General features: G+C 31.9%; 1 protein-coding gene across 1 annotated transcript; it reads left to right on the top strand.

The window, feature by feature from the left end:
* The first annotated feature begins 1,140 nt into the window (after positions 1-1,140).
* Positions 1,141-27,410, top strand: LOC148300636 (sodium-independent sulfate anion transporter-like). The gene is made up of 11 exons (XM_088274496.1): positions 1,141-1,909; positions 17,641-17,817; positions 18,689-18,955; positions 19,645-19,865; positions 22,029-22,209; positions 22,997-23,161; positions 24,097-24,284; positions 24,704-24,818; positions 25,139-25,284; positions 25,389-25,565; positions 26,257-27,410. The coding sequence occupies exons 1-11, from the start codon at positions 1,498-1,500 to the stop codon at positions 26,443-26,445; spliced, it is 2,238 nt and encodes a 745-aa protein (XP_088130622.1). The 5' UTR covers positions 1,141-1,497; the 3' UTR covers positions 26,446-27,410.
* Positions 27,411-27,605: the final 195 nt, after the last annotated feature.

Here is a 27,605-nt window from a genome sequence, read left to right as displayed (position 1 = left end):
ATTTCGAGATTCTGGGAATAAGTTTTTTTTAGTCCGTGACAAGCATTCAATTTGTAACGCTCGAAATAACTGTGTGTATAAAATATTTGTGTATTTTTTTTAATGAATTTAATTAGTAACCAGACTGCCTTTTTGTGATTATATTGCATATTAGCATTGCAGTGTTTCTCATCAGGGCAACTACGTCGTTTTTTAGTTTTAACTGCAAAATATTTCAAACATTTTCGGATATTTCAAACATTTTCAAACTGCAGTTTTACTAATAAAAATAAATACTTTTAAGTAAATTCCTTTAATTTTAATTTAACTGTACAATAAAGTATAAGAACACGTAATTTATTTTTTATATGGAAATACATGAGAAATTTTTTTTTAATACGAGTAATATTTTTGTTATTATTATACGAGTAAAACATAAACAAATGTTTTAGTTTTACACTATTTTCCTAGATCTGAGTGACCCGTTTTTAAAAGTATGAAATAAAATTATTTTATAAAATAAACTCTTTTTTTCCTTTTGATTATTACTTTTACAGAAAAGAAATTCTTCTTATATCAAATTCACCCTAAATTATTTATATATAAAGGAAACGAGAATGTAGCTATATTGTTTTTTATATGATATTATTACAGGATATTATTACCATACTATATATTTTCCATTTATAAATGATTTTTCTTATTTTCGAAATACCCAGTCCGTAACTATTACAATTAAAACTCTTTTTGAAATAATTTGGTAAAAATACTACTTAAAAACTGCCTAAAAATACATAAAAAATGTTTTACTTATTTGTTTGATAAATTTGCTTAAAAATAAACCGCTGGCATAAGTCGAACCACTTATTTTTATCTATTACAAATATTTAAAAATAAATAAACGTTTCCTTAATTTTTTATTGCTTTTGTTTATTTGATATAAGTATGTATGAGCATAAAATGTGATACTTTTGAGGTCAAAATACGTTTTTTTTCTACTCGCATTGCACCACTATCGCGAATGTATCACGAGTAGATTATTTATTTACAGTATAGGTTCTACCATTATTGTCGTCCGCGGGTATATTTCAGCTTATTGTCGCTGTGAACGCTTCGGGTATTCAGGCTTCAAAACTATTCAGAATCGTTCTAGCTGCCGGACTGGTTGGACGTGCCGCCGCGCTCCACGAACCACGTAACTCTACGCGAGTGAAACCTGAAATTCAGTAACACAACTCGCTGACTGAATCCTGAAAAATAACAACTGTGAATTTATATGACTAAAATAAGGTCTCGTAATTATTAATACTTTATATATTATATAATAATTAAACACTTTGTGGTTGATTGGGTGTTTTAAATGTGTTTTCTTGTGACGTTTGTCTCTAATTTATAGTCATTTGTCCGCGTTTTACGTGCTTTCGTTTAAATAATATAATAAAAATGTAATATCAGTGCTATTTAATTTATATGTGTTTTTATGCGACTTCGTGATACTTTAAATTGCAAAATACAATCATGACGAAGTATAGATTGAATGAACACACAGCTACGGACGGTCAGGTTGTCATCAACACCAACTACCTGGGCAATCCTGACAGATTTGCCCAAAAGACTTTCGATTTCGATCCCGCCGACTTGAACGGTGCGACAAAACAGGCGACAGGTGTAGAAGCCAGCAGGAATGGAAGTGTGTGCAATTGCAAGAAAGATAACTTGGGAGAATGGAGCCACCCGGAGAGGAACGTTCACAGGAATGGAGGAATGGCCCCTTCGTGCTGCTTTAGAGCGTCCGAGGACAGTGATTTTGGCAAGACAGCGAGCTCTTGTTACATCACACATACGCAATCTTGCGCGAACGGGTCTATCCCGAATGTCTTCCAGAAATCTATATGTATGGACGGCTGTCTGAATAATGGATATGGAACAAGTAAGTCAATCACACCTCAAAAAAATTAACATACTAACTTGTTCATTATGCGCGTGTGGAGAGCAGGATGAGACTGCTGATCACATGTTATTTAACTGCCCCTTACTCCCTAACCTTGAGTTCATTCAGGACATTCCTTTCAGGACTCCATTCAGGACTCCCAAAATATCAAAATTGCGGTCATAGAACATTTGAAAAAGAATGGCAAAAACTTACAAGTAACCTCAAGTAAAATCATGAAAAAAATGTTTAAGTAAAATCATTAGTATAGCATGTATCACTTAATTTTGGATGCTTTGCCAATAAAAAAAAATAATAAAAAAGTAAGGCAATCTTACTTATTTATTGATTTGGCGTTTAATTTGTAGAACTCCATTTTAATTTATGTATTAATTTTCAAATAAACGTCTACAATAAATCAGACTTCATAGATAATGCTTTAAACACAAGGTATTGTAGATACTATACTTTTACTATACTTCTATTCGGTAAAAACTAATATTCATTTAAAATATCGGTGACTTTAATTTTTAAACAATTCGGATAAAAATCCTGTTTAAAATGACATAGTTTTTAGGAATAAATGTCTACAATAAATCAGAAGCTATCTTCACTACGTAGATAATGCTTTAAATACAGCGTTGTGTTGATAACTTTTATTATTATACTTCTAGTCAGTAAAAACAAATGTTCATTAAAAAATATCGATGATATTAATTTTCTGACGATGCGGATAAAATCCCGGTTTAAAAATGACAAAGTCATCAAGAATACTCGTAATAAATCAGACGTTATCTTTACTACGTAATAATGCCTTAATTTCCGTACGGAATCAATATCTCATGTCTCTCCATAAAATAAAATTTCCACAAAACATGCGTGTATTTAAGTAATATTGAAAGGATTCATGACTTGATAAAAATAGAATATCTAAAAAAATATGTTCCAAAAATGTATTTTTGATTACGTAAAAAATATTGCTTAATATGGTAAAGTTATATTATATTTTTCATACACCGAAATTAAATACATATGTGAATGTACGTACCTAGTCATTTGATCGTCGAAACAGTGATTTGATTTGATTTTAATTATCTATCGACCAAATTATACAGGAAACTGTCCGAAGCGCAAATATTTTACTGGTTTTCAAATGATGTCAGTTAGAAATTTATATGACATTCGTAAAGACGATAACGGAAATATTATTCATGTGTAAGTATACATATAATAGGAATAAATTAGTGATAAATTTGTTATGAAAAAAGACTGCAAAAAGGAAATCAATCGATAAGTTTAGTTACTTAAAAATTATTACATAAAACACTTGTTTTTTTTACCACTTAAGTTTATTTATGGCTACTAGTTTCGGAAGCTAAGCTTCCATCTTCAGGTCTAAATAATAACAAAAACATAATTAATAAAAAAAACTGTTATATAAATAAGGAGAGGGGTAAGTTAAGGGGGGGGGGTTAGTCAAGGGGGCGGAGTTTAAAAATAAAGGAAAAATGGAAAGCAAAGGTGAAAACTTTTGAAAAAATAAATTATTAATTAAATGATTATTAGAATAAAGGTTTTTTTGGATTTCTAAATTATATAAATAATTCATAATTTGGCCTTTGTGTGAAACAAGGTGTAATAATTTTAGTTTATTAGTTACTTAATTTGAATTACAATTTCATAAAGATAATTTTGATTTATGCCTGTGCTATATATATATATATATATATATATATATATATATATATATATATATATATATATATATATATATATATATATATATATATATATATTAATAATAAATAATAATAAAACCCTTATCCGCACCCCAATGGTGCATAGGGCACTGCGTCATATAAACGTAGTGTTATCTTGATCGTTTACAAATGAAGGAAAGGTGATTAGCCCTCCGCTTCAGGTACCAGTCCAGGGTAATATTGAATAAATATTACAGTGAAAAAATCACTAATATTTATTTTACCCCCTTGGGAATCGAACCCGGGACCTCCAGAACTGTAGCCGAGCGTGCTGACCATAACACTACGGAGGCGGACAAAATATATATATAGAGCCAATAATGCACAATTGAGAAATATAGGTATTTAATCAAAGGCAGAATGATGAATGTGATACGACACACAAGTAGACATAGGCTATTGAATTAAAATCCGTAATCAATAACGATTTCCTTAACACAAGTAGTTTTTTAGATTTTTGGATTCGACCATTTAGAGCTAATTAAGCCAATCAGTACACGATTTTGATTGCGTATTGTGTAATTCTAGTTCCTTATATATTTGACAGTTTGACTATTAAAAAAACTGAAAATAGATAAAGTAAAGAATATCATCCCAATAGGGTGGCTAAAAAAGTTATTCTTGATTTTTTGACATCTCATCAAAGAGGAAGAAGAATATGGAAGTCTGGACATTTACGGGGCTGACGACCGTCATAGACAGGTTTAAGTGATCACTTTACACACGTGTAACATTCACCTGAAATTTAGAAACCTTGTTCTTGAATCACTAGAACTTCACTAGAGATACCTATTGGTGAGATGTAAAGAAGCTTTTTAGTTAGCTAGTTTAAGTGATCACTTAAACTAGCCTATGACGGTCGTCAGCCCCGTAAATGCCCAGACTTCCATATTCTTCTTCATCTTTGATGAGATGTTAAAAAATAATATGAAAATTACTCCTGTAATTGGCGATAATCCAGATTTTGTGAACAAGTATTTGGACACACTCAAAATGTTGTTTTTAGTCGGTTTGAATATATAGCTTCTTAACAACAAGCCTCCAAATTTACATTTATTCTATACAATAAGTTAAAGATTTTATTGATTATCTTAAGCTACATATTTACAATATGAAGAAATTTCGAAGCCTTTCTTCTTGCATTCCGCTGCAACTTCTTAGAATCAATGTACCTCGGAATTCGCTTGAAAACTTTCGCATTGACACTGTCACAGCTCATAACATGCAAACAAACAGCTTAACCGGTAAACTGAAGGTGGACTTAACCCTTTGGTTACCAAAATCCGATATATCGGCTTTCGGTACTCTAGCGAGAAATACCGGATCCGACGTCGTGATTTATAAAAGTATCAGATACATTTTGGACAGTGTGTTAGGGATTCCTTCAGGGTTGCGCAACTTTTTTCGACTCACGTTATGTTTTTTTTCTCAATAAGTTATACATCGGTATTTACAATAAATGATTTTATTGTTGTTCTTTTGTTGTTGTTCTTTTCCCAGGGAGGGTCAAATAAGTGATTTTTTTTACTCTAATATTTATTCAATATTTCCCTGGACTGGTACCTGAAGCGGATGGTTAATCACCATTCCTTCATGTGTTAACTATCAAGATAACACTGCGTTTATATGATGCAGTGCCCTATGCACCATTGGGGTTCGGATAAGGGTTTGAAAAAGATTTAGAATTAAATGATCATAAGATTAAAAAAAATATAGTGACAAAAACAAAGCTCATTAAACTAATTTTGTTTCCGTGAATAGTTGTGTAAAGCAGTGATATTATTAAAAAAGATCCATTTTACGTGTCAAGGTTGATAAACAGTATCCAATAAATCTATAAAATGTATAAAACAAATATTACAAAACAAAAATACGTAAATATTTTTATTTGATAATTACTCGCACCCCTACACTATTTCATTCAACACCGCATGTCGTCTATTAGATCAGGAGTCGTTTGATTTACACTATTATGCGCACGGCGTAAAAAGGAAGTTGACATTAATCAAAATTGTATACATTTAGTTGGCTAAACTTCGAGAGATACTTTCGTCATGCCGAACATAAAACAGTGGAACACAGTGTTTATAAATTATCGAAGACGTTTTACTTTTGAATTTTTCAAAGTCTCGGTAACCAAAGGGTTAACGCTATACCTATACTATACTATGACCAGTTTTCAGGTTGATCATTACTTAACCGATATCTAACCACGTATTGTCTCCGTGTAAACAAGTACCTGGGATATAATGTTATCCATTCCATGAAAACAGCTCACTAATACATGCACATATTGTGGGTAATGAGTTTGATAATGATATTACTTAAAAACTCATTTTTAACCGGTAGTGGACCAAATTATGCAAAACAGTCATAGGATTTTCAGAACTCCGAACAAATATTACGTACAATTTATTATCATAAGTTTATCCTATCAGACACTGGATTTTGATCGGATATAAGTTTTGTGCTGATATTTCTTGGTGGATCTGAATTTTATGGAATAAAATAAAAACTATATGGTTTTTTTCACATAAATTTTATTTGACCAGCGACCGGGTTTTATCGTGACCGACATCATCAGACTGGTGGGAGGCTAGACAAAATTGTATGGTAAATACACAACGAAGCAGGGGTTGAAAATCACGTTATTTTTTCACAAAATGAATTTAAATTGAATAAGTTTAAGTATGTATAGAGGGTTTAATAAATATAAGTGATTTTTTCACACTAATATTTATTCAATATTACAATTTATTATTGGACTGGTACCTGAAGTGGAGGGCTGATCACCTTTCCTTCATGTGTATCATGTGTATGTGATCGAAATAACACTGTGTTTATATGAAGCAGTGCCCTATGCACCATTGGGGTGCGGTAAGGGATTTAAATAATAATAGTAAATAAGTTTAAGTATTGCATTATAATCTGCGGCGACTGCTTTTTTCGCTACTGAGGAGTTCGTCTTTGTCCGGATGTCGATGGATTTTTATGATATATCACCCTACGGATGAAAAATGTATCAATACTTGAGGTGTCTCAACTTGAAATGAAGACCCATCGTTTTTATACGAAAAACGATGGAAGTTAGAGTATTCTAGGGCATTTGGGTGGATATAAAGCGATCACTTAAGCCAGCCAACTACCAGATCCTAAGCCGTAGGATGCTCAGACTTCTAACTTCTTTCATATAAAAACTACGAATCTAAATTTCAAATTGAGACACTTATAATACTCGATTTATGGTAATGTTACCAATCCTACACGTTTCTATGTTGGAATCGGACTTCTGCGATGTTTTTTTTTTTCATTTTTTTATTATTTGTTTTTAATTTGAATTGTGTGCAAATTTTTAAATCAATGGAAAGAAGGTCAAAATAATTTTGGACAATATACCAATACACCAATGTCAATAGATCCAGTGACAAAAAAGAAATTTTAACAGGTCTAATTTGAAGTTTGTTTATAAATTGAAATGATGTTTCAGGATATGTGAAAATAAATTATACGCACACTATGTATATGGCGCACATTATGTATATGGCGCACATTATACACTTTACACTATATACTACACACCATACACATTATACTATAAACCATACACTATATACTAGGGATTCCCAAAGTGTGCGCCGCGGCGCCTTGGTGCGCCGTAGAAAGTCAAGATGGCGCCGTGAGTTGATCCTCTATCATTATCCGAAACCACCAATGTTCTCGGGTACTTATAAAGCAACAATTTATATTTTGAGGGCTAGCATCTTTCTACCCAACTACTATTATTGTAGATACTTATTTCTTTCGACCATATTATATATTTGTCCGCCTCCGTAGTGTAATGGTCAGCACGCTCGGCTACCGTTCTGGAGGTCCCGGGTTCGATTCCCAGGGGGGGGTCAAATAAATATAAGTGATTTTTTCACTATAATATTTATTCAATATTACCCTGGACTGGTACCTGAAGCGGAGGGCTGATCACCTTTCCTTCATGTGTAAACTATCGAGATAACACTGCGTTTATATGAAGCAGTGCCCTATGCACCATTGGGGGTGCGGATAAGGGTTTTTTATATAATATATATACATATGTATATAGTCACATTATCTATTCCAAATAGCTTAGTAAAGCGCCATGACAAAATACTAAACTTTAAGTTCGCCGCGGGCTGAGAAAGATTGGGAACCCCTGCTATATACTGTACATTATACACTAAAAACATTAAATTATATGTTAAGTGCCGATTTCAGGAAAACCTTAAGGGTTGGGAAGCTAATGTTTATTTTTCATAACCTGCAATATGTATTTCAATCGAACCGGGTTGACAATTAACGTACATAATTTTTTCATAATACTTCATCGAAGAAGCTAAGATAGTTATTAATGAACGAGAAGATTTCTTATTGCCATGTTTTGCAGTAATAAACCCAACATGCCTTCCGACTAATCACTGTGCTCATTCGAAACTCAAGGAAGGGAAATAATAAAGCTATCAAGGGTTGTTAATTGACGTACACAATTTTTTCATCATACTTCATCAAAGAAGCTTAGATAGTAATTAATGAACGAGTAGATTTCTTCTTGTCATGTTTTGCAGTAATTAACGAATAAACCCAACATGCCTTCCGACTAATCACTGTGCTCATTCTAAACTCAAGGAAGGGAAATAATAAAGTATAAAAAGTAATTCTACGTTTTCCGGAATAGTTTTTAACGTAGATTTCCTGTAATTATGCGAGATGACAATCGGTTGTTAATTAGTCATCTCGTATTCTGCTGTCTTAACAATGAAATAAGACCAAAGCTATGGTTTATGTCACGCCATTTTACAAACTAATAACTAACTGTGAAAGGTCCAGCCACATTCCCAGGTTCGGTATAGAAACTCTTGATTTCTAATCGGACTCATCCATTAAAAAAATACGGTATTTAATAAATTATGTTGCATTATTTTTTGACATCTCAAGACAAGATAGATGAAGGAGAATATGGAAGTCTGGGCATTTACGGGGCTTACGACCGTCAAGGGCTGGTTTAAGTGATCACTTTACACACGTACACCATTCATCAATTGTACCCATGATTGACATCCACACTGCTTAAATTCTTGGAACATCTAGATACATTGATCAAACTCGAAGTAAAGTGTTTGACTTCACTAGAATATTTAGCCTATGATGGTCGTAAGCCCCGTAAATGCCCAGACTTCTATATTCTTCTTCATCTATGTTGAAATGTCTAAAAATTATGTGAATAATAACTTTTGATTGGAGTTATTTTTCATATAATTTTTATGGAAAATATGTGTTTTTTTAAACTCTGATATTGATTAAATTTTACCCTGTACTGGTGTACCTAGCGAGTGTTTTAGCCCAGAATTTTCACTCATGAATTACATGAAATGAAAGTAACTTTAAACATAAAGAGTAAATTCACATTTTTATTCATTACACACGACTAGTTTCGGAAACTACAGTTATTTCATCAACATGTGATTTCAAGACTTAATTATTTATTCAGTTTTGTTATGAGCTTTTGATGTAGTTTTCTAAACTAGTCGCATGTAATGAAATAAAACTCAATAAAAGGTATTGTACAAGTGTTTAATTTCGAAACATGTCATTCCACAAAGTTAATGCCGAATCAATAACTAATAAAATCCAAATGGGCGCGTGTATGCTGAATAAATAAATAAGCGGGAAAGAGACAAACCCATTTTGACTGCAACGTTTTCAGTTTTCAGAATATATCCAACTTTTATTATGATGATTATATTCTTCTTAGAATTTCGTAACATCTTATCAAGTAATGAAGACGTTGTCAGTGTTTTCCGTATGATGTAGCCTTGGTCATCTCCGATAGTGCACATGAAAATTATAAAAGAACAATGTGCATATTATGTATATGAGTCAGCGTTATCACTAATCCCTACCGTTGAATCGGTTGGCGATTCGTCGTTCTTCTTTAGGTGAACTAATAAACATTTTAATAACATAACTAGTTAAATTAATAACATTAAATTGAATTTTTTAACCAAATATTTTAAAGTAATATTTTTTTTGAGACACCTATAGTTTTTTTTTAATAATTTTTTTTATACAATTTAAAACAATTTCTATACATTTCTACTTAATACAATCTTATTATTTTAGTTGCGCTGAGCCTCTCCAAAAAAGAGACACCTCTTGTGCTCGGAGAGGGAATCACGTTTAAAAATCTAAGTATAACAATATAATTCAATAACACAGAATTTTTTTACCTAACATTCTATAGTACTCTTGAATCTAGCTACAGCTAATGCCACATGCTTATTATTATCAAACTATGTAAATTTATAACCTCTTCCTTACATTTGTGAGTGTGTTTCCTTTTTATGATAAAAGTTACTATGATTTCATGTATTCTTGAGTGAAAAACTCCTTTATAATAGTCTTGAGAATGATTTCTGTGGGAAATTAGAGTGTTTTGAATATGATACAATCGTTTGTTGAGAATCATGTATTAACGTGCAAACCCTGTTATATTTACATACATAATTATTGATTGATTATATCCCAGGCTCCATTCCGTCTAGAGAATACAAGAAATTTCTCGATCACAAACAATAGAAAAACCTGTACTTCCGTATTTTATACCTTCATTACACGTTTAATGCTCGACTCGATTAACTTTTCATGTTTATATTTAATTGCAGAGTAAAAGTGTCAAACAACAAAGTAATACAATTACTATTGATTGATTACGTGGTACGTGGAATATTGAGGATGAATATCACCGTTGAATAACAAACTAGACAAAAATATCGAAATCCTCTAGTACACAACCATGATACACGATTAACACACCACGACGGTTTGATAGTCCCAAGAATTAACAATAAATATGGGAGTAGAACATTTCAATATATCGTTCCCAACATTTTTAATTTGTTGCCGACGTAGGTTAGAGGTCAAAATAAAATACGAAAGAAAGGCAAAATAAAGGAATGGGTAAACGATCAAGAGTTATTTCTATGAAAATTGTAAAAAGTTTATATTCTTAATTTTTTTCTCTATTTTTTTTAATAGGTTAAAATAAGTTAAAACAATAAAATAAAAATATGTAAAAAGAACTCCATTGACAAGACACACAAGGTGGCTTGTTGGGTCTCTGCAAAAAATATTTTAAATATGTTTAAAATTGTTCTTTAAATAAATGTTATCAAAATATGAAAACGAAAAAAATAAAATAAATAAATAGTGTCATTAGACTATTGGCCTTAATAAATAACGGAAATTACTTTGGTGATTTCGAGTGGCACTGAATTTAAGTTGTTTTTTTCTAATTAATCCAATTTTAATTGATTATTGTATGGCCTTGCATTAAATGCAATGGGCTAGAAATGCATTTCTGTCTTTATTTTATAATTAGACTTGTATTTTAATCTATTTCCACTCGCCGTTAAAATTAAATGAATTTGTTTACTCGAATCGATAATTTGTTTACTCGAGTTCATAATTTGTTTTGTCATATGAGGTTTTTACAGACCAATAATAGTGGCAGTGTGTGAAGTGAAATACTAAAATAAATCATTTTTTAAAATTAAAAACAAAATCTCCTTTTTTCAATATTTTTTAAGGGCATAATAATTAAAACACTAAAGATAATTAAGATCATCAAGACCCTTGACCTGCTGCATTCTAATTTTTTTATATTTTTTTTATTCATGTGTGTATTTATGTTTATGTGTATGTGTACATGTTTGTATTTATGTTTGTGGTTGTTGTGGTTGTCTCTCATGGATAGAATGGTGAATGTCGCGCGTGTGTAAAGTGATCATTTAACCAGCCTATGAATACGAATGTCGGAAGCCCTGTAAACACACGTACTTCCATACTCTTCGTCATTTATGTTAAGATATCAATTAAAAATAACTCCTAAGTGAAGCCCAGATTTGTGACGAACGATTTGGTTGAACGAAAAATATTGAGAAATATATTGGAATGTGTATTTTATGCGTTTTTATGTCATAATTACTTTTTTTTTAACTGATGCCTTTTTTAAAAATACTTAAAACACTTAACTTCTGAATTACATAAGTTTATTTCAAAAGTTCAAAAAGGTTTAAAAAACTTTTTAGGTATTTTTATTATTCTTCTTCTTTTTGTAGATCCTAGGGATCTGTTGTGCCTCCGCATGTCGCTCTTGGGAAGTTGACTCCCAGCTGTCTTTCCATCTTTTCGGAAATCTGCCTGGGGGTCTGCGTCCTTCAGGGTTGCCTTGGAGGGCGATACGTGGAAGACTGTCATCTGACATTCTGTTTATATGTTCCTTCCAGTATCGCCTTCGTTGTCGTCCCCACCTCACGATATCCCCCATCTTACACATGCTCCGGATGTCGGTATTTCTTACTCGGTCTCGCAATGTGTTTCCGGTTATGGATCGGAGAGTCTTCGTCTCAGAGGTTCGAAGTCGAGATTTTGTTCTGGAAGTGGATTTTTATTAAATTTGTTTTTTAATAAAGTATTTGATGTACTTTTCCACACATAATTTACTTTGTGCTCACCTTCCACATGTGGATAAATAGTCGACACATGTGTTGTTAAAATAATTGTTACAATTTTTTTAACAATGGTAATCTTGTTTATCGATGGAAGATAAAATATTATAAGTGAACAATAAAAATCAAACAAATAATATTAAATGTTAATTATTAATTACTCATTACACTATTGTACTGGTCTGAACACTAAAGTACCTACTAATTACAACTACGACACGACATTAAAAATTGGATTTTCAAACAAGTCTCTTAAGGGGATATTCACAAACAAAGAGTTCATTCCACCGGAGACCACCGGAGATGTATCACGTGTGTTCACGACCGATTTTTAAAAAAAAATGTATATTGGATTTTTTTTTTGTTTTTTGGAATACACGTAGAAAAAATATTTTTTATTTTTTTACTCCTTACCTTTCAATGACTCATTTTTAAAAAAAAAAACATATCGCTCACTCCTTTCAACAACGCCATATATCAAAAATCGTCAATTTTCAGTTGTGCATGTTTTCGGAATGCCCAGAAAATGTATTATATCCCAGAAAAAGATGCATATTTTTAACTTAATATTTACTCGCTATAGGGCAGAAAGTGTTGTTTTTGCATTTTGAAGAAAAAGTATTGTTTAATTCTTTTTTTAAATATACTAAATATTTTTCAAATGGAGAAAAAAACTTCAAATTTTTCTTAAAAAGATCTGTTGCACAGTAAAAAGTTTAGTAAGTGACTTGATATTTATTTTTAATACATTGTTTTATATTTTTAAACTTTCAAAACATTCTCCTGAAAAATCAAGTTTTTTTATTTATGACGTTCTTGAAAGGAGTGAGCGATACGTAATTATTTCGGAGAAAAACTTTTTTTTATGCGAAACGGTGTTTCAAGAAAAAAATGAATTACGTAAAATGTGTGTATTTAAATAAAATTGAGTTGCGAATACTGTACTATATATAAAACTGCAATTATATAAAAATTAAGTTAATAAAAATTGAGTTGCGAATACTGTACTATATATAAAACTGCAATTATATAAATATAACATTTGATTAATAAAATAGTATGAACACTAATGTATCATACTTAATTGATTATTTCCATTTTACTAGACCTTGAATAAAATTATTGTCATGGTCAAATTATAGTATTGATTCAGGAGTCAGAAGATATTTATACTTGCTGGTTTAATTCATTGCATTTTTCTAACATATACTATTTATAGTGGTTATGTTCATACTTAAGTAATATGTTTTTAGTAATTATTTATTGTCCGCCTCCGTAGTGTAATGGTCAGCACGCTCGGCTACCGTTCTGGAGGTCCCGGGTTCGATTCCCAGGGGGGGTCAAATAAATATAACTGATTTTTTCACTCTAATATTTATTTAATAATACCCTGGACTGGTACCTAAAGCGGAGGGCTGATCACCTTTCCTTCATATGTAAACGATCAAGATAACACTGCGTTTATATGAAGCAGTGCCCTATGCACCATTGGGGTGCGGATAATTTTATATATATATATATATAATTATTTATTCGGACAACAAATCGAGGAAGTGAAAACCATCAGGACTCAAAGATCACGACATTTTTTAAAAATAGGTTTAGTAGAGTAAGGATATCGCTCACTCCTTTCAACAACGTCATATTTCAAAAATCGTCAATTTTCTGTTGTGCATGTTTTCGGAATGCCCAAAAATGTACTTTATCCCAGCAAAAGCGGCATATTTTTAACATAATATTTACCCGCTACAGGGCAGAAAGTGTTGTTTTTGCATTTTGAAGAAAAGGTGTTGTTTAATTATTTTTTTAAATGAACTAAATATTTTTCAAATGTAGAAAAAACATTCAGGTTTTACCTAAAAAGATCTGTAAAAGTAAAAAGTTCAATTAGTGGCCTGATATTTATTTTGAATACATTTTATTATATTTTTAAACTTTAAAAACGATCTCCTGAAAAATCAAGTTTTTTATATATGACGTTGTTGAAAGGAGTGAGCGATGTCACTTTAAACTGATTGCTTAACTAAACCATTTATCAAGTTTTTTTTTTAATTGTTAAAATAAATCATCATTTTATTTTCAACGATTTAAAAAATTAAAAAAGAAAACATTGAGAAATTCAAATTGATGCTTGTTACTATATATTTGTATGTGAGAATCTAGACTTTTTAGCCAATGCTGTTTTTAAATATTAAAATTTTCCAGGCACATTTCAAAAAAAGTAATCTAAACATGTACATTCCGCATACTGTAAAATAATTGGCAAATATATGTGTTTATTCTTTAAATTATAGTGATTCTTTATTTATTTATGTAACATGGATACAGTAAGTCTATAAAGTAAATTCATTGAATTGAATACCATTTGTATTGATATATTAATATCCTTTTTGTTAAAATTAATATGCGTTATAAGTTAATACGAAATAATATGAAATTTAATGTTATTTTAATTGATTTTTACAGATTATTTTTTGCCAACTTTGTTTTAAACTTAAAATGAGTTATTCAATGATATTCTCATATTTTTTAATTATGAAAACTGTAAAATCTATTCGGATTTAAATGGTGTTCAATATTACCCAAATTTTGAAGATTGAAAACAAATACGAATGTTAAAATTCCTTATTTTAAAAGAAAAATTGCATTTCATGTTAAATTTATAAAATTCATCATAAACCCCCAAAATTTGTATTACAACTTTCAAGACAAAATCACACAATTTGCAAAAGAAAAAATATGAAAATATTTACTACTTTGTAGACATTCTGTATCTTGTGTGTATGTATGTATATTTTAGCTTGTGTATTCATCTGAATCAATGCAAAAACCAAGATCATATTAAATATATTTAAATAGTAATATGGAAGTATGTAAAATATAAATAATCCAGTTTTTATGTATATATGATACATTTGTGTGCATGAATATTCTAAGAAAACTGTCCATTGAACTTCCATTATGAGTCAGCGTTTATTTCCACATAGTTGCGGGTATTAAGGAGAAAACTGAATTAAAATGTGATTGCTTATTAGCTATCCACAAATACTTTTATATCATGGGTATACTGGCAAAAAACGCTAACTCTAAAATCCCTGTTATAATAATCCCTGTTATTTAAATCTTTTAGCCTGAATAAAGTAACGGCTATTTAACTTAGAGTTGAATTTACTCTTAAAACCACATGTATACTGGCAAAAAACATTAACTCTAAAATCCCTGTTATAACAATCCCTGTTATTTTAATCTTTTAGCCTGAATAAAGTAACGGCTATTTAACTTAAAGTTGAATTTACTCTTAAAACCACACGTATACTGGCAAAAAACGTTAACTCTAAAATCCCTGTTATAATAATCCCTGTTATTTAAATCTTTTAGCCTGAATAAAGTAACGGCTATTTAACTTAAAGTTGAATTTACTCTTAAAACCACACGTATACTGGCAAAAAACGTTAACTCTAAAATCCCTGTTATAATAATCCCTGTTATTTAAATCTTTTAGCCTGAATAAAATAACGGCTATTTAACTTAAAGTTGAATTTACTCTTAAAACCACACGTATACTGGCAGAAAACGTTAACTCTAAAATCCCTGTTATAATAATCCCTGTTATTTAAATCTTTTAGCCTGAATAAAATAACGGCTATTTAACTTAAAGTTGAATTTGCTCTTAAAACCACATAAATATAACATCTAAAAACTACTTAGTGTATTTTGCCAATTTATAGAACGTTAAAAACTTTATAATTTGCATCATTAAGTCAAAATTGTATATGTTCGGGTTAACGTTTTTTGCCAGTGTACCCATGATATGTTAATATGTAGATCTTACCCTTTTTTGTATAACAGTATAGCGACACGGTAGACTGGCATCTATAGGGAAAGGGAAATATGACTAACTGACAACTGGTGTAGGAATTTGCAAATGTTATGTAAATATCACTGTCACAATTAATTGTCTTATTCTTTTTCTGGTGGCTTTCCAATTAGTCAAGGTTGACTGTTGTACTGGAATAACTTGAACAACGCCTCGCTAGGGCAAACACATCCTCAGATCTTTAAATATACTTCAGCCTTTTATTGTTGCGGAACAAGGACTTCCTCATCCCTGTTCTTCTTCTTACCTTATCCGCACACAAATGGTGCATAGGGCATTGCATCAAATGTATGCAATGTTTTCTTTTTCTTAAGTGTCGTGTCGGGTCACCCAAGCATTGACTATCACTGACTATCACTTGTGAAAAAGTGTCCCTATTTTGGGCAGTCCCAAACAACTCCTCGACGCTCCGTACTCCTGTCCATTTGTGTATACTATGGATGCAATGGTTATTCAATATCAATTATATGAAGGCAAGGTGATCTGTATTACGCTTCAAGTATCAGTCCAGGGTAGTATTAGATAAATATTACAGTGAAAAAATAGTAATATTTCTTTTGATCCCTATGGGAATCGAACCATAGACCTTCAGTATGATAGCCTAATGTCTTAACCACTACATTACGAAGGCGGAATCTGTTCAACCCTCTACTTTTCTTATGCAATGGTTATTCGATATCAATTATATGAAGGCAAGGTGATCTGTATTACGCTTCAAGTATCAGTCCAGGGTAGTATTAGATAAATATTACAGTGAAAAAATAGTAATATTTCTTTTGATCCCTATGGGAATCGAACCATAGACCTTCAGTATGATAGCCTAATGTCTTAACCACTACATTACGAAGGCGGAATCTGTTCAACCCTCTACTTTTCTTATAATTTTTTCTTGGAGATAACTCGGTTTTATCTCAATCTTTGATATGAATCCACGGGGGTCAGTTCCTGTGCCCAGATTTATAGATCCAGAGAAGAATTTTGATGGAATACAGATGACACAAGGTGAAGGACATTACTGCTATTTGTAAAAGAAAATGGAAGAAGAATGCGAGAGGAACTGAAGGTTGCATACCTGTATTCATACAAACTAATGAAAGTTATTGGGAAGATGTATGAGTCCCTTGAAGATAAACTCCACCCACGATGATGTGTCTAGTATGGTACATTTATCTTTAAACACTCTCCTTACCATTCATCGTTCACTTGTGTGTGTATTGCACAAAGTGAATGATGAATGATAAGGAGAGTGTAATATTACCATACCACATCGTTAACTATGCTTTTAATATACAAAATACTTTTTGTATTTTTTTTTTGCTGGGATTTTTTGGTGGAACTGCATTCTATAAAATAAAGTAACAAATATTTTTAACTCCTGCCTTGTTGTGTATTTAACATAGAATTTTATCTAGCCTCACACCAGTTTGATGATGTTGGTTACGAGAAAACCCGGTTGCTGGTCAAATAAAATTAGTGTGCGAAAAATTACATGGTTGTTATTTTATTCTATCCAAAATACATTTATATTATGACTCAGCACTGTCCATTTGATTGTAGATATCCCGCTCGGCTCGGGTGACATGGGAGGGCGGGGCTCCCGCCCGGGGCTGCTCCGGGCGCTGTGCAGTCGGGTGCGGAGAGGGTGCACCGCCAAGATGTTGCGGCGGAGACTTCCCTTCCTGGAATGGGCCCCCGGGTACCGGTGGTCTGATGGCATTGCTGATCTCATAGCGGGTAACTTCACTTCTACCAGTAGTTTATAACTATTTAACCAGTTCCCAGTTTAGTCCGAATGTGACTCTAAAAAATACAAGGACGCCGAGGACCTAGCAGAAAGCTAATATTGTGGCTTCGCAAGATTCGCGACTGGACCGGGATGAGAGGAGCTGTTCCGGATGGTGCAGGACCGCGAAGCCTTTGCCATAGTGGTCGCCAACGTTCGGAGGACCTATCACGGCACACAAAGAAAAAGAAGTGACTGGGGCAAGGAGTTTGAATTGTAATAATGAGCCTGGGTGCTACTCCGGAAAATTGTACTCCGATTTATCGGTATAAATTTACTCGAGCCAAATATATTTATGTATTTGTTATAAAAGACTTACCCGAGCGGTGTTTGGGTTTTGTTTCGACTTGTTGGTGACAATTTCTTGCCCAAGCAAATTTTCTTGCCAAAATTTTACTGTTAAGTGGTTAACAAACAAAAAGACTTAATATGGAGAAATGTAAACTAATGATGTTCAGAAAGATTCATTTAATTTGCTCATAACTTGGTAGAGTTATGAACAAGGGATTTGTGCTATCACCGAATAGCTTTTACTCTAGATTGCGGAACATTCGTAAAATTTACAAAGGAAATCCATTCTGTGGGGAGCACCAAAAAAACACATGTTGATAATGTAGTAACAACTAGCATGTACCTATCTTAGTTTTTTTACCGACATTTTATGTTTAAATTTTATATAAAGTTCTCAAAAAACATGTTGCGCTTATTTTTAAATTTTTTTAGTGAACGTTTTTGGTACAATATAATTTTTTATTATCGTTATTAGAAAAGCCTTACTTTTTATTTCATTTGATAGACTAAATAATAAATGTGTTTTTCCAGGTGTAACTGTTGGTTTGACAGTGATTCCGCAGGCCATTGCATATGCCAATGTGGCTGGCCTTCCTCCTCAATACGGCCTGTACTCATCCTTCATGGCGTGTTTTGTCTACACGATATTTGGCTCGTGTAAGGATTCGCCGATTGGGCCCACAGCGATAGCCGCTATCTTAACCAGAGAAAACTTGCACGGCTTGGGTCCAGAGTTTGCCGTCCTGCTGTGCTTCTTGTCTGGATGTGTGGAACTCCTGATGGGAATTCTACAGTTAGGTAAGGTGTAATATTTTAAACCTATAGCTTAATTTCATTATAAAGCATATAAATTAAATTATTAATACATAAAATGAGAAACATAGAGATGGCCCAGTTATGTAAGCATTATGAGCATTCCGCCCGCACATTATTCCTGTTATTTGGGAAACCAAAAAGTTTTCCAAAAATGTTAATACTACAATATTTTAAGAACTTTTAAATATTTTTACATGGATGTTGGATTAATTTATGGATTTATACGGATTTATGATTTTAATAGAAATTTTCCATGTCTAAGCGGACATTATTTTTTTTTTAAATGTACATTGAAATTTGTTTATTTTTAGAATATAATCAAAACAATTTTTTTTACTCCTCACCTTTCAATAACTCTTTTTTTAAACTATTAATTTATTAAAGCGGTGTTTTGAGAAAAAAATTCAATTACTTTATGTTACCTAGGTTCAAAGGAAATCAAGTTGTGGGCTATCTATTCCCGCCTTAAGGCACCTATCCGTTATGTATTTAATGACCAAGATAATACTGCTTCTTTATGATTCAGTGTCCTATGCACCATTAGGATCGGGTCAGTAGTAGTAGTCATACCAGTACAAAGCCAATTACCTTTACCAAGTACCTTTGCTACAAAACCCTTCAAATGAATCTATCGCACCACCAATAATGTTGCACATATATTGCCTTTGCAGGTTTTCTCATAGACTTCATCAGCGGTCCTGTGTCTGTTGGGTTCACATCCGCCGCTGCTATCATTATAGCCACTACCCAAGTGAAGGACGTCCTAGGACTAAGCTTTCCCGGAGGAAAGTTCCTGCAAGTGTGGCAAGGCCTGTTTGAGCACATAGGCGAGACGAGGATATGGGATACCGCCCTTGGAGTGGTCTGCATCGTGGTTCTGTTAGTTTTACGAGTAAGCACTTATGAAATTAAGTTACCTAACCTAAAATTACTGTGCCTTGAATATGATGGGTGCCTATAGATAATTATTGGGTACTTATGCATATTTATCAATGGGCTCACATCAATAGCTTCCATTCAAACTGGGTATATATACAAATTAAAGCTATTTAGCCGCTTTTCCGTTATTCTAAAGATATGTACACTACAAGTATGTATATTCATTGGCATGCCTATTTCTATAAAGCAATTTCTTCCCACTAAACAAATACAGTGTAGTGAGAGCAGTCATGGTTTGTACCTTTTAATCCTTTTACGAACTATACATTTAAAAAAATATGTTCTAATTAGTTGTGCAATTACTTTTTTTGCTCACATTTAATTTCTTGAAGTAAACTAATACTGATAATCTATATTTGTATGAATTTGTTGACACAATTTATGGTTTTAAAAAACATTTAATAAACTTTTCGTAAACGTAAAGATTTTGGTTTAATATTCTTTATTAGCTAGTTAGTGCCAGGCATTTTAGATGGAACTATCTTGAACTGTGATCGTGCTCTTTGACACTAAAACTATTGATTATTGCTGTCATATTGGAGACAAAATATTTTATTGCATGCAAATTCTAAACCTGAGACAATCATGGGAAGACCAATAAAAATTAAAAAATATTAAGCGTTAGTTAAATTGTTATAACGACAAAGACCTTCAAGTTCTATGTTTGATAAAAATATCAGTTTTTGACTAAACTGAAAACTTCATAATACTAAACTTTTTTCGTCTTGTACCTGCCATAAAATATAATTTCAAACAAGATAAGTTGAATATGTCATGTCTTATTATATAAAATTATAAATGGCTTTTCGTTGACTGAGAATAAGTGTTTATTTTTTAATTGTAAAACATTATTATGTTAAGTTCCATTTTATCATTTCCTTCTACTTAGCTTAAGATATCATAAAAAATGGATAATATTAAACACATTGCGGTAAAGTTATGATAATAATAAAATCATTGATACAAGTACATCCTTAGGAATTTTTAAAACACACTGTAAAATAAGTATATTGTCATAGAAGAGAACTAATTAATTATATAAAACTGCATGTTTAAAAGGATTGAATGATAATTTGGTCTCCCTTTAACAGTCTTTCGATAGAAACATCAGAGACCAAACATCAGTTCATCAGTTTGAGAAAACTGATGATTAATTTCAACACAAACAAACAGTATACAAACAAATCTCAGTTATGTAAAATGTCTTCGATATGTCATCTGTCATTGGGAAAATGATATTCTTTTCAATAAATGTTGGTCAGGAATAGTAAACTGTATACTGCAGTAAGTAAGCAGAAGAAAGTGGAGAAATTATGAGAATTTTTCCGAATTTCTAATTTTTATTTTAAACATAACGAATTGAGTTGTATTTATTTATTTAAACTTCATGTACAGAAAGAAGAAGTATTTATGTGGATTTTAAGCACAAAAGGTATGAAGTGGCGGTTATTTACTAGAAGAATGATGATTTCAAATAGATGAGGGTAGGATATAGGGGGGTGAGTGAACAGAAACGCTGATTACATGTCCAAAAATTAGCAGAATACACAACGTTACACAACCGTATAAAGTCAAATGCTAGGTTATAAGCCCAGGGATGCCTAGACTACCATATTCTTTCATATAAAAACAATAGATGTTTCATCTCTAGATACCTAGAATAAACTAAAACTGTTTGAAATTTTAATGTCTCATTGGTTGTCTTTCTTTGAAGATATATTTTTGCAAGTAAAATAAAAATGACTTTGTACACAAAATGCTGGAACCAATAGGCTTTTGTCACGATGTTGGATTATGGGCCAATAAATTAATTACAAAAATTACAAGACTATCGATAACATTATTATTGAAATCTGTAGGGAACCTTAGTTCCCTACAGATATTAGGAGATATTAAAGTTTAAACTTTAGACGTCATTCGTTGCCAACTTACGAAAATAAAGTTTTTTCGAAGGCGAATTTTCCAAAAGAAAAAGATGAAATTAATTATATCGGCTGTTATAAATACAAAACAAGTCTAATACAATACTTTATAGGTTGAGTATGTTAAATTAGATATTCCTCCCGTCTGACAAAGATCCATTATATGTAAATTCTAATCTTTGGTTTATTGACAGAAAATAAAGGATATACTTCCCACAAGTCCCGGTGATGGAGAAAAGTCATCTCTACTGCAGCGAAGTGTCTCCAAGTTCCTTTGGTTTCTTTCGACAGGAAGAAATATCCTCGTTGTAGTGGTTTGTGCAGCTCTCGCATATTGTTTCGATATGCATGATCAGAAACCATTCATTCTTACTGGTAAGATATTAAAATTTTATTATTATCATTATGAATTTAAAACCTGATTTTTTTAATTATCAGAGGCACTCTGACTAATTTCCATTAGTTAGCTATAGTCATCAGTGATTTAACCTGAAAAAATAGATTCGCTTGAAGTCCTCATGTTTTTTGACCAAAGGCAACACATGATTTTTTTAAATTATTGCTGTAAAACCTCGGTTAACCGAATTCGAGCCAACTGAAACAGTTCCACAAATGATTGTGTATATTATATGCATTGAACAAACAGCGGCATACTGAGCCACACCTCTGTCTTTGGACCTACTGTACCGCTCACTCAACAAATTGGAGTTGTTAGTCATCTTCTCAACTGCTTCTTTTACCTGCTACTATCCTTTCAGTCATTCCAGTAACTGTCAATGTAGCGTGTATTTTGTTTTCTTGTGTTTTAGATGTTAATGGGTTAAATTAAATATTAGTTATCCAAAATGGCTGTCCCCCCTTCATTTCGGTCAACTATTCGGTTGTACTGTATTTATTTTATATGCCTTTGTAAAAATATTTTTATTAAATTAAATGAATGCTCCATTTTATATCCATAAATGATCCCAGATTCTTTCAAAGTCTTTTTAAAAATGAATAGTAATAAAAATCAGTTAAAAGAATGGCCGACAAAACAATCAAACCTATAATCAATCTCTAATTATTTAGTCACAAATTATAATTATTCAAAATTAAAATTGGCGTTGATTTCTTTGATTTAATGATTTCAATAATGTTATTTTATATTTTTATTTATTTTTAGGTCACGTTAAAGCTGGTCTACCAAATATAACTCTACCACCTTTTGAATCGACTGTTGGAAACCATACATATGGTTTTATAGAAATGGCATCCACAATGACGTCCGCTATCTTTGTTGTTCCTTTACTGTCTATTCTGGAAAATATTGCATTAGCTAAAGTATTTTGTAAGTACAGTATTGAATATTTTACTATGAAATGTCACACATTTTAAAATCATTGATCAACTGTTAAGTAATTGCATAATTTACAATTCACCTATCCAGCAGTGTTTTTTTGTGTGTTTAGTAAAATCATCAAATCTAATAAATTTCAATTGTCCGATAAGGTATATCGCTCACTCCTTTCAACAACATCATATATCAAAAATCGTCGATTTTCAGTTGTGCATGTTTTCTGAATGCCCAGAAAATGTACTATATCCCAGCAAAAACAGCATATTTCAAACTTAATATTTACCCGCTACAGGGCAGAAAGTGTTGTTTTTGCATTTTGAAGAAAAGGTATCGTTGAATTGTTTTTTTAAACAAACTTAATATTTTTCAAATGGAGAAAAAACATTCAAGTTTTACCTAAAAAGATCTGTTGCACAAAAAAAACTTCTATAAGTGGCTTGATATTAATTTTTAATACATTGTATTATATGTATTTTTAAACTTTAAAAATGGTATCCTGAAAAATCAAGTTTTTTGATAAATGACGTTGTTGAAAGGAGTGAGCGATATGAATTATTAAATAAACAGTTTATAATTCTAAACTAAATAATTACTTCAGTTTTGCTATTGTACATGTATAATAGAAGAAATGATTTTAAAAAAGTTACTGCCTACTCGCGAACTCAGATTTCACATCTGTCAAAGAAATCGATTGAGTTAAAATGTTACCCTAATGAGGAATAAGACGGAGAAGAAAATGTTACCCTACTCAAGAAATTAATCATACTGAATGTAATATACTCTATTATATTCTTGACCAAACTATACTGACCATTGTTCACCCATAGATGGCAGTCAAACTTTTTACTTGTTCTTTTTTATTAGTAGGAATTGTTCACACTGCAATTGAATCAACATTTCAGTTATTTTATTGTTGTTAATTGCAGCTGAAGGAAAACCAGTCGATGCAACACAAGAAATGGTAGCTATCGGACTATGCAACATTGCATCGTCGTGTGTCAGCTCAATGCCAGTCTCAGGAGCTCTCTCGCGAGGAGCTGTCAACCATGCATCGGGAGTTAAAACCACTTTTGGTGGTGTATACACTGGAATCATAGTTCTAGTTTCATTACAGGTATCAATAATGAGCTCACACTAAACATGCAACCCCAAAAGCCCTAGTCATTGGTGTTATTCTCTGCTTCATGTCCTACACCCTGAATCCTAGAATCTAGAGCTTAAGACTGACTACCTTGCCTTTACAGAGCACCACAGCACTTTTTAAAAATGAGGGGACATCGCCCAAAATCGAGCCATCCACTGATTCTCAGTCATGAGAGATGAATTCACTAAAAAGAGATATTTGATAGGATACAGGTAACCTATGTGAATGAGCTCAGCATGAAGGACATTATTGCTTTATTGGAAGGGAAATGGAGGAGTAGGAAGTAGGAAAAAGGAGAATAACAGTAATGGCTGGGACACAAGTTCTTCATACCCTTATCTGCATCCAATTATGCACAGACTTAATGAATTTTTTTTTATATATTGCAGTATTTTACTCCGTACTTCTACTACATCCCAAAAGCATCTCTAGCCGCAGTTATTATTGCTGCAGTCGTATTCATGGTGGAGCTGCATGTCTTCAAACCTATCTGGAGAACCAAAAGTAAGAATTCATTACAATTTTACACTACCTAAAGTTAAACTAGAGAGTAATTAACCATTTTGTTTTATTATTTGACTAAACATGTTTTTAATCAACAATATTTTTCTCAAATATTGACCGATTTCCGTATTTATTTCTGTTATTAGTGGAGAACATATAGAACAGCATTTTTTAATAAAAATATTGACAGATAAAAACAAATTTGAGTATTTTTCAGTAAAAAATACTCAAATTTGTTTATCTGTGAATATTATTGACGAATTGTACTTTTCTTTTTACTTTAATAAATGGCACTGAGACGATTTATTGTTTGTCTTTAGAGATTGATCTCATCCCAGCGGTTGCAACGTTCATATCCTGTCTTGTAATCCGCCTGGAACTCGGAATAGTGATCGGAATATCTATCAACCTGCTGTTCCTTCTCTACGCTTCTGCGAGGCCGAGTGTTCATGTCAACAAAGCTATTGTAAGAAATCACCTGTTCATATTTACATTTAATGTATAATTTTGGAAGGCACTTATATTTAAGTGCTTACAAACAAGTTAGCTAACTAATGAAGTTGTTTCCAGAGTATTCCGAGCGGGATAGAATATTTGGTGATCACTCCAGACCGGAGCCTAGTGTTCCCGTCGGTGGAGTACGTGCGAGGAGTGGTGAGCAAAGCTGGCATCAAGCAAGCACTGTCCCGTATGCCAGTAGTACTGGACGCCACACACATACAAGGGGCAGACTTCACAGCTGCCAGGGTATATCCATATTACTAAACTCTTTTCTTCCTTGACCATAATTATCCTTGATATTGAATATTGACCTCCCATCCTCTCCTGAAGCCTTCCTTTTTTCCTCTCCTATATCTGCTCTTATCATCCTAATCCTTTTTTCATAAGATTCTGGTAATTTGTATCTTTTTACACTTTTGATTTTAAAGAATGAACCAGGTCACTGGCAAAAAAAGTGGAAGAAAGGTATTGTTTTCTTATTATATGAAATGGAGTTCCACAGTTTGCTTCAAAGATGCTAAAATGACTGATGCTAAAATGACTAAAGTGGATTTGCTAAAATGATAAATGTTTCATTATCTTTATTTGTCCTAAATCACTTGATAAAATTAATTTAAATACATTTAAAAATAGTAACATTTTTTAATGAATTTTGTTTTAGTTACTATGTAGATTAAGGTAATATTTTTTTAAATTATTCATCTAGTCTTTAATTTCTTACATTCCATATCGTTATCTAATAGAAAAAAAGGTGTTTAAAAAATCCAATGCATTTTGTTTTTTCCTGGGTTATTATGTCATATTGAAACTCTTAAAAACACTGAAAAAGTGATACACACCCATGAAAATTTGTAGAAATTGAATCTGATGAATCCACATTTGAATGTCAATCTAATTTTTGACAGTTGGTCAATGGTATTTTATTCTAATTTTTCAGGGTATAAAGTCGCTGATCGATGACTTCTTAACCCGTGGCCAGCCGCTCATCTTCTACAATCTGAAACCGTCGATAGTGGACATATTCCAGGGGGTCCAACCTCGCGAGTTCAAGTCCTGTCGGTGCCCCGTGGGCCTGGACCAGATGCTGCAGCAGACCACGGCCTCCAACCCCATGGTCGTCTGCTGACACCTCCCTCCACACAATGGAGGAAACCACAATCTCGCCGCGCTGCTTCCTTAAGCAAGTTAGAAAGAGATCAATGAGTATTATTTCCATCTCAAAACTCGTTTGAGAAGACAAATGATACTGTTTATGGCACATGTTGACACGCTCTTCGAATTGGAGGAAAAATGTTTTTACAAGATATTCTCATTGCGGGAGTAAGAAATACCTTATCATTCTTATGTTGTTTTACTTCAAATATATTTTTATGGTAATATCAAAAGTTTGAATCTGAAATATGAGTGAATGTCGCTGTTTTATGCGTTCGTATGCACAGTTCTTACAAAATCATGAAACATTCATAATCACTGTTATTTATTGAATTAGCATTAACTTTGTGGAATAACAGGTTGATTTAAATATAAAAATAAATCACTTATGTAGGACCACTTTTTTGAGTTTATAAACATTACAAGTTTTGAGACTACAAATGTTGAAAATATAAAGTGTTTGTATTTTCGCTAGTTCATGAGAACATCTGAAGTTCTCAAAAATAGTCATGTTTACATTAATAAACTAAAAAAAGAAGTTTTATATAAGTGTTTTACTTTTATATTTCAATTAATTATCGATTATTATTGTAAATTAATACACAATTTATGATTCCAATGAATTAAAGTCAATAATAATATATATTAGAATTCTACAAATTATGAGTTAATTCAATCAATAAACTTTTATAATGAAACAGGACATTAAATCATAAATGTAGGCCCATTTCAATAATTATTTATCACTGCTTACTTTGATACTATTCATATAATAAAGTTTTATTTAAATAATAGTAGTAAAATTATACTATTTCTTTTCAAATAAATTAATTTGTGTGTTTTGAAAACTCAATAAAAAAGACTTAAGTGAACAAATTGAGTTTTAATTTTGCAATAAATCTTAATTCAAAATTGATTCCGCAAATGCGGAATGCCTTTTGCGGGTTATATGAATTACAAAATTGGGCGCGGTACAATTTTTTCATAATTTCTCAAGTTTTTTCGCATTGTCTTTTTATATTTGGTTGATAAATATCAACCAAATATAAAAAGACAATGCGAAAAAACTTGAGAAATTATGAAAAAATTGTACCGCGCCCAATTTTGTAATTCATATAACCCGCAAAAGGCAGG

The sequence above is a fragment of the Brachycentrus maculatus genome, unplaced genomic scaffold (assembly GCF_059751285.1).
Source record: "Brachycentrus maculatus isolate JH-2025_06_01 unplaced genomic scaffold, ASM5975128v1 h1tg000683l, whole genome shotgun sequence".
Classification (NCBI taxonomy): Eukaryota; Metazoa; Arthropoda; class Insecta; order Trichoptera; family Brachycentridae; genus Brachycentrus; species Brachycentrus maculatus.
This window is presented reverse-complemented; position numbering and strand designations above follow the sequence as displayed.

Coding starts and splice junctions, on each gene's coding strand:
- LOC148300636 (XM_088274496.1), top strand. CDS start 1,498: ATGACGAAGTATAGATTGAATGAACACACAGCTACGGACGGTCAGGTT. Junction 17,818..18,688: donor CATTGCTGATCTCATAGCGG/GTAACTTCACTT, acceptor GTGTTTTTCCAG/GTGTAACTGTTGGTTTGACA. Junction 23,162..24,096: donor TGCATTAGCTAAAGTATTTT/GTAAGTACAGTA, acceptor TGTTAATTGCAG/CTGAAGGAAAACCAGTCGAT.